The sequence below is a fragment of the Rutidosis leptorrhynchoides genome, chromosome 3, assembly GCF_046630445.1.
Source record: "Rutidosis leptorrhynchoides isolate AG116_Rl617_1_P2 chromosome 3, CSIRO_AGI_Rlap_v1, whole genome shotgun sequence".
NCBI classification, from domain to species: domain Eukaryota; kingdom Viridiplantae; phylum Streptophyta; class Magnoliopsida; order Asterales; family Asteraceae; genus Rutidosis; species Rutidosis leptorrhynchoides.
In genome coordinates, this window is record NC_092335.1 from 128,636,486 (window position 1) to 128,649,380 (window position 12,895).

At 33.0% G+C, this 12,895-nt stretch overlaps 1 protein-coding gene across 1 annotated transcript; it reads left to right on the plus strand.

Moving 5' to 3' along the window:
* The first annotated feature begins 285 nt into the window (after positions 1-285).
* LOC139896805 (ubiquitin-conjugating enzyme E2 variant 1D) lies at positions 286-4,055 on the plus strand. Its single transcript, XM_071879445.1, has 4 exons — positions 286-441; positions 1,706-1,845; positions 2,081-2,206; positions 3,733-4,055. The coding sequence occupies exons 1-4, from the start codon at positions 408-410 to the stop codon at positions 3,871-3,873; spliced, it is 441 nt and encodes a 146-aa protein (XP_071735546.1). The 5' UTR covers positions 286-407; the 3' UTR covers positions 3,874-4,055.
* Positions 4,056-12,895: the final 8,840 nt, after the last annotated feature.

Sequence of the window (12,895 nt, forward strand, 5' to 3'; positions counted from 1 at the left end):
TCAAATATGATATTTTTATTCAGAATCAATTTCATCTACAACATTTAAATCATTTAGATTATGAATTACTCAGCGCTAAATTATTCATTTTTATCAAAGGCATCAATAGCCGTATTTATATTTATATATAGAATAAAATATAGTAAAATTATTTAATTTAACTGAAATTATAAATTATAATTTTTTTTTTAATACTGTAATTAGAAGATTCTCTTTGATTAATATTTGCTTGATTATTCCCTATTTCACCCGTTTCACCTCTCCTTTTGACTTTAAATTCTTCTTCTTCTTCTTTGACCCGTCTTTTTCACCATATCCCTCAAATAATTTTCTTCGATCGAATCGATCTCAATCCCCAAATATCGTACCACCTCAAATACAAATCTTAATTTTGTATTACGAAATCCATGACGCTTGGCTCAGGTGGATCTAGTGTCGTGGGTCAGTATTCCTCTCTCAGTCAATCTCCTATATTTGCCCTAATTTTAATCTTCTATTACAATCGCAAATTAGCTAATTACTTGTCAATTATTTCGTTTTTCTGATGTCGTTATATATGATGAAACGGTGTATATTGAGTTTTTTACAGTTAGGTTTAATTTAGGTCAATTAACATGTATAGGTTATGTATTATTGGTGATTTATTTTGTTTGATTACTTTTATGCTACTATATTCACGATCTATCTGTTTATGAATGCTACAGTTTATCGACGTTGATTGTAGTTTATAATTTCGTTGCATTTTGATCAATGTTTACTTCTAGGGTTTGTGTTTGTTTAAAATGGGATATTATTAGAACTTGCTAGTTTGTTGTGGCGTAAATTATGGTTAGGTGCTATTAGTTGCTTGGTTTTAAAAAGGACTCCTAGGTTGTGCCTAGCCGCTACGCGCCTCTGGACACTAGGCTTGGCGCCTTGGTTCATACTTGGTCATGAGGCGCAGCCTAGGCCAGGAGAACTAAGACGGTGCCTTGGGCTTCGATTTTACAATTAAGTGAAGTTTCTAAGCTTTTCAAATCATGTATTTTATCGATTTTGGACTTCGAACTTTTTTGTTTTGATTTTCGAAAATGTTATGAATAAGCAATTCATAGGTATTTTATGTGTTATAAGTGCTTTTTTCGCCCAGTCCCTCAGCTCTTAGTGTCTCGGATAGCCTATCGTTTTTTTAAAACAAGATCAGTTGTGTGTTTGTTATTTTGTCGGCTCTGTTAGCTGTTATGGCCTTGCTTAAGTGACAATTAAAATTTATTTAGGTTGAGATTAATTTCATTTCTGAAGATTTATTAAGGTACGGGAATGCTTTGTTTTAATTGTGGTCCATTGTTTGAGATTAATAGTGAGTGTACACTTCAGTAGTTAGCGGTCCTTCTTAATGAACACCTACTTATCATGCCTTTTGATTGAAGATAATTGATGAGGGAAGTGATGTATTGTTGAAGTTCGTATGTGTAGCCTCTTGATGTGGTTGCCACATTTATTCATCTTTCGTTTGTACTTTGTAGAGCATGTGTGAGCTGCATTTTCGTTTTGATTTGTATTTGTATTTGTGTTTCATGTGAACTTCTTTCATTTATTTAAGTCCGAGTATAACATATATATTTCTAATGCAGGTGTGTAATATTTATTTAACATGCTATTTAGGGTGTAGACCACTTAAACAAGGTTTAATCTATCTAATCATTATATTTAAAATTGGTTGCAGTGCCTCGAAATTTCAGATTGTTAGAGGAGCTTGAGAGGGGAGAAAAGGGTATTGGAGATGGCACCGTTAGTTATGGGATGGATGATGGAGATGACATTTATATGCGTTCATGGACAGGCACCATCATTGGTCCTCACAACGTAAATTCCATTTCTTCTGTCTCTGAACTTCAATATTATATTTGATTTGAGCTTGAGTGTTTGACTAACGACTTGTTGACTTTACCTAAGCATCTTTATCGTAAACAGACTGTTTAGTCAACAAGAGGAACCTTATTTTATAAACGTGTGTGGCTAGTGTAATTGCATTGCAGTATGTTATAAATGTGTGTCGTGGTCATACTAAAGTAATGTTACTTTATTGTGTGGTTTTCAGTGTGTACATGAAGGGCGCATTTACCAATTGAAGCTATTCTGTGACAAAGATTACCCGGAGAAGCCTCCTACTGTCAGATTCCATTCTCGGGTTAACATGACTTGCGTCAACCATGAAACTGGAGTGGTACGAACTTAAATGTTTTCAGTTAGTTATTTTTAATGATTTTTATCAGTGTTGATGTCTTTTACATAATCTGATCCTTAGAACATTTGAATTTTCATAAGCTGCTTTTTAACTTTTCTTCTTATCATGCTGTGTTATCTTAAGACAATATTCGTATAGGCATGGCCAAGTAGGGACGGGAACCTAAAGGTTAGATAGGGACGGATGGAGGTGGACTCTAATGAAAGGTTTCCCGCCTTCAAAAACCTTAATAGGAGGATTATGATTCTAGCCCTAAAAGTAACAATAAGCAAAATAATTATTTAGTTAGCAGGTGATAAAATTGAATAATCTGGTTATGTTGGTCAATGATAGCATACGAACCTGTGATAGTTGTCAAATTTTAATTTTAAATTTCCTTTACAGTTTTTGGGATACTTTATCATAAATAAAAAGGGAAACCTCGGTTTATCCAATATTTCATAATTTCAATATAATAAATCCAAATATGATTGAAAACCAATATATCAAGGGCAAGCAAGAGGAGGCGAAGGTGTTTCTATATTTCAAAACAACGCAGACTATTCAAAAGTACATGTTTGATCTTTATGAGTCAAACATAATACGAGTAGGTTTTATGAACCCACAACATATTTAACATCTTTTGCTCAGTTAAGGCCTTTTTCTGTATGTGTGTAGTTGAGGCACATCTTATAGAACAATTATTAGCCTTTAGGCTGCCAAATATGGATATAAGTGAAACTGACCAAAACAAGCTGCTCAGGGTCAAATTATTTTCATAAGGATCTGTTCTTGGATTCTGCTTGAGCCTGGAAATTATTCATATTCTAATATGGACATAGGTTGCTTGAAAGCATGAAATATTACTTCTCTTAACCTCCTATTTTTATTGATTCTACCAAGCCTTTTTTGAGCTTGTGCTTGTTTGGTTCTTATGTTAAGTTTTTTATTTTCTTTATCAAACTACTCTTTAAACTTGGACCATCATCATGACCCTAGCATGTACTCTGATTTGAAAGACCTTACATGTTTTTTAACGACAACTTGTGCTAGCTTTTGGATTTATGCTGAACATAAGTATGAAATTTTAATTTTTATTTGCTCGGAACTTGAGTCGGCCTAATAATCATATCGTATTTAAGGGAAACATATGTGAGCCGTAGTAACTTTCCTGCTGTACAATCTAGTTTCTGACTAGTCAGGACATGCGGAAAATGTAACTAACTTGAAATTATATAGAGTTGAAAGACAATCTACTTTTTGCTCGAACTCGACCCGATCGAGCTTGAGTCGAACAAGTTGTCTGATAAAAGCTCCAGTCTTTTGCCCCTTGTATTTGTCGTCCTATCTGTGGCCTGTGCGATTTTTGGTTTTATTGGTGTGATTGTGTTTAGCATCATAGAATACTTTTTTCCTAATTAAGGGCTGCATTGCATACTATTTAGGCATTTGTGGTTAGTGGTAACCTGCATTTATGGAAGGGTCTACTACTCTAATGGGACATGTCATGTTATTTATGTGTGTAGGTGGAACCAAAGAAGTTTGGGATATTGGCGAATTGGCAGAGGGAGTACATGATGGAAGACATACTCGTACAGTTGAAGAAAGAGATGGCCGCCCCCCATAACCGTAAGCTTGTCCAGCCACCAGAAGGTACTTTCTTCTAGTTGTCCATGGAATTGAAAAAACAATCAACGTTATGTCACGGTGATGAATATGATATTTTGTGCACATTTGAAACGGTTTGTTAATGAAATCCTTATGGTCAACAAAATGTAATGGTGTTGTATTTCACAGTACCGATGTTTTCCCAACTTAATTCATGATAACATCTCAATTTTAATGTGAATGAATGAATGAATGAATGAATGAATGATGCTGTTGTGCCTACCTCTTTCGCTCCAGGTGAATGGTCCTATTGGCTTGGTTAAAAGCTTTAGTGGGGTTATGGTTAATTTTAGGCAAGTCTGGCATGTCTTTTGGTTGTGCATAAAGTTGAAGCTGTGGTTAAGTGGGGAAAAAGTTATGCTTATTCCGTTTCCACAAATTAAAGTATGGGCTTAAAGATATGCTTATTTCTTTTACATCATAAATTACATGAAAAGGCCATCTTGTTTCTTAAGCTACAAGATATCAACCAACAGGTATACCATGGGGACACGTCATGACTCATGAGACTGAGTGTGCGAGTACATGTAAAAAACGTGTGCTTGCTACAAAGTATTGGTTTGTTCGAAAAAAATGAATGCTTGATGTTGTGTTCTTTTCCCTTTTTGAGGGCCATTAAGAAAATGTAATCGGGCCAGATACTTGGAATAACTAATCATTAGATGTAGTGTTTAGATATTAGATATAAGTACAAAAGATGTCGATTGATCGGGCCCGTTGGGAGTTGAGGTTCATTGCTTTTGCTTATGCTTTTGGTTAGGTTTGGTATGGTAGGTAAGCAACTTGGCCAACTGTGTACAGTAAGAGCCGTATGTAACTAGTTTTGTTATTTTTAGTGAAGTTTACAGATTATTCCGCCGCCCGTTTGGTGCCTTGCGCTTTCTGTTTATTTATGGGTCCAACTTTGGACCCGTCCTTGTCAGCTGATTACAATGTTGGAACCATGTGAAAGGTTTTTAATTTTGTTTGCTATTAGTTGGATTTTATAAGGCTGGTCCCAATGGTCTTGTCCTCCCTCCGCCAACACCTCCGCCCAGGAGGACATCAATGGCAGCAAGGCCCCCAAGGGATTGCTCCGCCCTCCGATTCGTCTCTTCATTCGTGCGTTTGTGAAATATTTCAGGACGGAAGGGATTGTTAATTTATATAGTACTTTTTGCTTTTAAACTTGTACATTTAATGAATTAATGAAAGGAAGGATTGTCGTTGTTGGGAGTGTTTAGTACTGGGTTTAGTCATGAAAAGGAACTGTTGATGTGGTACCTAGTCCTGGGAAGGGAGGAATTTCACCATTGGGAGCACCATAAGAATTGGTTAGTCGGCTAAAATCATCTTGGCTACATGCTAAAAAATGATTGAGTGAGAACACAGACATTTCTTTTGAATTTATGATTTTTTGATTAAAAGTAAACTTTTATTCATCTTGAAGACCGTATTTTGTCAAATAATACTCTCTATATAAGTCTGTGACATATAAATCTATAATAACACTGCATCTGCTTCTAAATTTTTCTGGCGATATCCAGCAATCGTCACTGCTATTCTTACTGTTTAATCTGATAGTACAAGGCTCTCTCAATTGTGCTGGTGTAACATGGGGAGGAAAAAGAAACTTGTTTCCGTTACCGCTCCTAAGGTTTTAAGGAGCAGAACTGTAGGTGGGGAGGATGAGGCACATAATAGTGATGAATCTAATTCATCGGTTAACCAAGATTCGGAGTCAGAGCCGTTGGATCCCTTGACAGGGTTACCGATTTCTGTGGAAGAAGCAAACCCAAATGATCACGGTGGTGAAAAGGATACTCATAATATTTTGGATTATGAGTTTCCTCCTCTTAATGCAAAGTTGTATGACAAATCTAAGGAGGCTACATACACTAATACCGGGTCGTACTCCAACATGATGAACAAACATAAAGTGCACGGTCTCAATAGTCCAAATATGGATGAAGGGCAGGGGAGGCTTGGTGAGACTAAAGATCCTGTTATGGATGATAAGGATTTGACTAAAACTGCATCGAATCAGTCTAGTAGAATGGATAAGGGGCAGGTTAGGAACAATAATAATGATGATGATAAGATCCATACTACTAGTGATTCCTTTAAAGATCTTCTTGATGGTGGCAGACCTAAGGATGCTGATGTGAAGACTCTTATTGTAGTTGACAAGGTTGAACCAACTTTTTCTTATTTAGGTGCTTTCAATGGTAAGCAAAATAAGAAAACTGTGAATTTCAAGTTTATAGAACCTTCTGTTACTTTAGATGATGGTATTGATGTTGAGTTACCGTTAGCATCTGTTCTGGAAGTAAATGAAAGGTATAATAATACTCTTTATGGGTATTTTCTAGGTAAACGAGTAGCATATCCGGTTGTTAAAAACTATGTTACTAACGTATGGAAGAAGTTCGGTCTGGAAAAAATAATGATGAACACTAAGGGTTTCTTCTTCTTTAAGTTTAATTCGGAAAGTGGATTACACGGTGTGCTAGAATCAGGCCCGTGGATTATTCGTTCAATCCCTATCATTCTCAATGCATGGTCTCCTGATGTTCCTTTAACAAAGGAGGATTTAACGCGTGTCCCGGTTTGGGTGAAAATTCATGATATTCCTCTTGTAGGATTTACGGAGACCGGGTTGAGTGTCATAGCATCTAATATTGGTTCTCCGGTAATGTTTGTGAAGACCCGTCCTAATCCATCCGGACGAAGTCCATATCGATTATAAACGATTCACAACAGTTGATTACATCACGAGGTACTTGACCTCTATATGATATATTTTACAAACATTGCATTCGTTTTTGAAAGGACAATCTTTCATTACATTGAAAGTTGACGGCATGCATACCACTTCATAATATATCTAAACTATAAATGACTTGATAATAATCTTGATGAACTCAACGACTCGAATGCAACGTCTTTTGAAATACGTCATGAATGACTCCAAGTAATGTCTCTAAAATGAGCAAATACACAGCGGAAGATTTCTTTCATACCTGAGAATAAACATGCTTTAAATTGTCAACCAAAAGGTTGGTGAGTTCATTAGTTTAACATAAATAATCATTTCCATCATTTTAATAGACCACAAGATTTTCATTTTAAGTTCTCATAAATAAACGTCCCATGCATAGAGACAAAATATCATTCATATGGATTGAACACCTGGTAACCGACATTAACAATATGCATATAAGAATATCCCCATCATTCCGGGATCCTCCATCGGACATGATTTAAATTTCGAAGTACTAAAGCATCCGGTACTTTGGATGGGGCTTGTTGGGCCCGATAGATCTATCTTTAGGATTCACGTCAATTAGTAGATCGGTTTACTAATTCTTAGGTTACCAAGCAAAAAGGGGCATATTCGGCTTCGATCATTCAACCATATAATGTAGTTTCGATTACTTGTGTCTATTTCGTAAAACATTTATAAAAATTGCGCATGTATTCTCAGCCCAAAAATATATAAAGGGTAAAAAGAAAAATGAAACTCACGCATATAATTATTGTAAAACAGTTAATAAAACATTTGCATGTATTCTCAGCCCCAAAAATATAAAGAGTAAAAGGGAATCAAATGAAACTCACGCATATAATTATTGTAAAACAGTTAATAAAACATTTGCATGTATTCTCAGCCCCAAAAATGTAAAGAGTAAAAGGGAATCAAATGAAACTCACAGTAATGTATTTTGTAGTAAAAATACGTATGACGACATTGCACAACAGAACAATGCAGGGTTGGCCTCGGATTCTCGAACCTATATCATTTATATATATTAATACATATAATTGAAATCAAATAAATTTATATATTATATCATAATTTATATGTTATACAATTTTAATTTGTATATGTATTTAATATAATGAATATTTATATAGTTTTATTAATGTGTATATATATATATATATATATATATATATATATATATATATATATATATATATATATATGATTAATATTGCTAAAAACCATATTTTGTTATATTATATGTGTTTATATAACTAGTATTTATTTGGTAAAATAATGTTAATAATTATAACTAAAAAGTTGTATCTTTTATGATAATAATAATAATAATAATATTAATACTAATTAGGTTTGGTAAATGATATTGGTATTAATAATTTTGATCATAAAAGTAATGATAAAACAATAATAATGATAATAATATTAATAATGTTAAAAGTAATGTTAATAATAATAATAATACTAATAATAATGGTACTTTTAATGTTAATGTTAATAAATAGATAATTTTAATAATAATAATAATTTTAATATTGGTCTTAATGATAATACTACTAATTTTAATGATAAAAGTCATTATGATAATTATAATAAAAATAATAGTAATAATAATATGAAAACTACCTTTAAAAGCTTAAAATAATAAACCGCCTGAGCCGGGACTCGAACCCGCGACCTCTCGATTAACGACCACACACCTAACCCATTGATCCATCAGTTATTTTCTGAAATTACTATCACTTTAATTTGTTTTAACCCATGTTTTCTGCTTTCTTATTCAACATCATCATCATACATCATGAGTCATTATCCTAATCATCATTATCGATATATATTACAGAATTATCATCATCGACATCATTTATCATCATTGTCAAATACCAAGCTCTCGGCCCAACAAACCTCGGCCCAACAGAAAACTCGGCAGCCCAATATATTTTCACCCATTATTGTTTATAGGAGCCCAACATAATTATCAAGCTTAGTGGGTCTTACAAGTCTAAATAAATAAATAAAAAGCTGCAGGTGGGAATCGAACACAGGACCTTTAGTTCAACACACACACTCCAAACCACTGAGCTATTCCTTTTTATTTCTGAATTAAATGATACCTAATATTTTATAACCCTTGTTTCCGTTCTCTTCTTCTTCTTAATCTATTTTCATCATAACCTTAATCATTTTCTATATTATAAACTATATCATTTCTGCCATTGTAAATTATATCATCACAGCCCTTCCTCATTCCTAATATTACTATCGTCTTCTCTACTTACTCATGATCACTATCAATAAGCATCATCGTCTACATCATTAAACATGCATCATATTCATCATCGCCATCTTTATATTATCATCACAGTACGTCACCCATTTCATGATTTATCCTCATCATTAATCTACAGCAGCAAGAAGTAGGCCGACCACCCAATTAAGAGAAAAATGGATTCACGGTTGGAAAGTAAAGCAGGTGCTGTAGCAAAAAGAATCGATTTTTGGGCCCTCCAATAAAGTGATCACCCCACTAGACTAAAAGAATGATAATATGTCGACAACTTATCATTTGGGTGGGTCGTGTTTATTGAAATGTTAATTCATGCGCTACTTTAATATCCTAATTGTTTATGTATTAAACTATCTTATATAACAACAACTAAAACGTCCTGGCCAAAAAAATGTATTCATTGTGGTCGCTTTTATAACATCACAAAAACATACCTAGTAGGTTTCATCAGGAGGATCCAAAAAGAAGGTGGTGTCCGGGTAAGGTGATTATGAAGGAAGGTGGTGGCTGACGAAAAGGTGCAAATGTTTGGGGTTTGTTCTTGTTAATGAAAACAGAAAAATTGATACGCAGTTGGTGATTGTATTTTATGATAGTGGTTTTTAGTTGAAGTGGTTCATGATGTTGTTCACCGTGTTAAGTGGTGGCGGTTTATGGTGAGTTGAAGGGGTAGTCGTGGGTGCTGGAGGATGGTGATGAATGGTTCTCGGACAAAGCAAGAACGAAAGAAACTGAGAAAAAAAGAAGTCAAGGGTGTTTATGAATTTCCCTCTCATCGTTCATATTTGCATGTATGTATATTTGAAGAGAACGAGATGGTTGATTGATTCATAGCAATTGAAGGATGTAGATAGAATATTCTTCAATCAATAAGAAGACAGAAGTAAAAGAAAATATGAAAGATCACAGATTCTTCAATCGGAAGAAGAAGACAGAGTAAAAGAAAAGAAAATGTAAAGTAGATAGCGATTTGAAACTGAATTTGGATTACTCTTCTGTTTTTATGTCGTGATTGGTACTTGATAGGTTTAAAAGATCAATCACACACAGTAGAGGAGATATAAGAAACTGATTACGTTCTATTCTGTATTTGTAACTATATATATATATATATATATATATATATATATATATATATATATATATATATATATATATATATATATATATATATATATATATATATATATATGTATTTATACATCTATATTAATGTATACGTATGTATGGATATCTGTTCTTTTATATATTCGTAATTTGTATGTATATAGGTATATTTATATAACCGTATATATATGATTCAGTAATTATATATTATAATTAGTTCTTTTATATAATTGTATTAATATTACACTTAATATTATAAATGATAATAAAAGTAACAATTTAATAATAAAATTAGTAATAGAGATAGAAATAACAATAATAATACATAATAATAATCACATTATTAATGTTAATAATAATAATAAAATATATTATTTTCTAATGATAAGAATAATAATAATAATAATATCTATTCATAGTACTAATATTAATCATGTTACATGTTTAAATTTTATATAAGAAAGTAATAATAATAATATTGATATAACAATTTATACATATCAAATCTCATATATATATTTATTTACATATTTACTTATACACACTTGTTCGTGAATCGTCGGGCATAGTCAAGGGTTAAATGGATATATGAAATAGTTCAAAATTTTCAAGACTCAACATTACAGACTTTGCTTATCGTGTCGGAAACATATAAAAATTAAGTTTAAATTTGGTCGAAAATTCCCGGGTCATCACAGTACCTACCCGTTAAAGAAATTTCGTCCCGAAATTTGAGTGAGGTCGTCATGGCTAACAATATATATGTTTTCCTGACGTATATGAGCTGATAAATTGAGTTTTATCATCATCGAGTAATGTGGATAAAACATTTCGTTTTTTACGAAGGGTACGAGTGAAGCTATCATGAAAGAGTGAAATGAGTAAATGTAGATTCGTCATATCTTTTGACGTAGACATGATTGAATTTAGAAAATAAGGTGTGTCTTAACTATTGACGTTGTCTTGGTTGAATTCCGGAAATCAAAGAATTTAAAGAAAATCTTCGAAATCTAAAAGATTTGATTCTTCGGCGAGTAATGAAATTAAGATCTCTATAATTAAATACGGTGATCTTCCTCGATTACTCTGTCTGATATTTCCATTATAAATTAAACTCTTTCGTTCCGTTATTCTCACCATTCCTACACTTTCTTTCTTAGTTCATACATACAAAAGATTATGAAAATGCTTAATCCCGTTCTAATCCTTGATATTTTCCTAATTATCATTTCTGTCATCCTTCTTTTCAATTTTTCCACCAGAAAAATCTGTTTACTTCTACTATTACCTTGGGGTGATACTATGTTTAATTCTATCGTGTCTTTATATTGCTATTCGTATTAATATCCATGGTTTGTAACCTCCGTGTTGTTATTGGGCTTTATATTTTGTCTTATATTTTGGAGCTCTTTGCCTTTTTATTATCTTCTCAATCTCTAGTAAAGCGAGTAATAGTCCAGAATTCGTAAGTATGAAGTTTCGAATGAACATGACTAATGTTCTAAGAGAGAGATTGTAATAGCACGATCTTAATTGGTTAAATTACCAGAATTCAAGAGAGAAGATAGAACTATCAAGAAAATATGTTCTTGATATGTTTAGATTAGATAGAATGTGAGAGTCGTGTAACATGGCACATGATGACGGTAAGGTCTGTGAATCACCACGTTCCATTAGAAACTCAGCATGACTTACTGTAATATAATCACGTTGATCAAGTGTCATTATATTATATTAACTCATGCATCAGTTCCCAGCATTACTTCAATAGCATTCATATTTTAAGCTCGAAAGTTTACAGAATATAGAAACTAACAGTTTCTATATGATGTAACACTGATAGCACTAAGAGATTAATGATTTCAGATAAGAATAGTTATGAAAATACCTTCAGAAATATGGAGGATATTTATAATGAAAGATACGATGATATCTTGGAATTTCTAATATGGAATGATGGTGAAGAAAATTTGTCAGCAAGAGTTTGAAGTCAGAAGCAAGGTATTCGCTAAAGATTTCATCAGAAACAGAATCATCAGGATTCTTAATGTACAAGTTTAGTCCTTGTGATTTGTTCAGAGACTCCTTCATAGTTTGCTCAATCAGTTTTTCAGTTTCAAACTTTTTCTAAGCTTTGCCAACACACAATTCTTTATCATCAACTTTTGGCTGTTGAGGTTGTTTACAGTTTTTGTTGCTTCATTCAACTTTTCAAAATTCAGAGTATTAATTCGCAGACTGTGAGCTTTTCATAATTTCGGAATGGAAGATCATAGTTCTAAGAGATAAATGTTATATGGATACATATAACTGTTGATGTGGAAGTGTTGCGAGACTCACAATACAGATTTGCTGATTCCCGGTAATTGGTATGGCAGCTCTCGTTACAAGATGCGGATGAGTATATGATAGGGTTTCAATGAATAAATATAATGATTTATCAGAGAGATTTAAGCCAAAAAGCAACGAGGTTGCTGGTACGTCTGCTGGTAATATGGTGGAATATAAAAGAATTCTACGGTATCAAAAGGGTAATTGTATATATCAGGATTATAGTAAGGCTACTTTGAATGAAAAGTCGAAGTTGACTTGTTGGAGCTGTGACAAAATTGGCTACTTTAAAAAGGGATCGCAAAGTTATTTTTGCTAATAAATGTCAAAGGATCTGACGTGGCTACGTGTTAAACTTTTACTCAGTTGTCGAAAGTTTCTCAGGTGCATAACTATATGCATAAATCTTTCCTTCCGTTAATGAAGTGCGGTTGATTCATCCTAACGTTTGAGGTGTCTTCAAGAATCATGAAAGGTTTGAACGCAGATTGTAATCGTCAAGATACAAATGAGGTTTAAGATGAAATCAAGT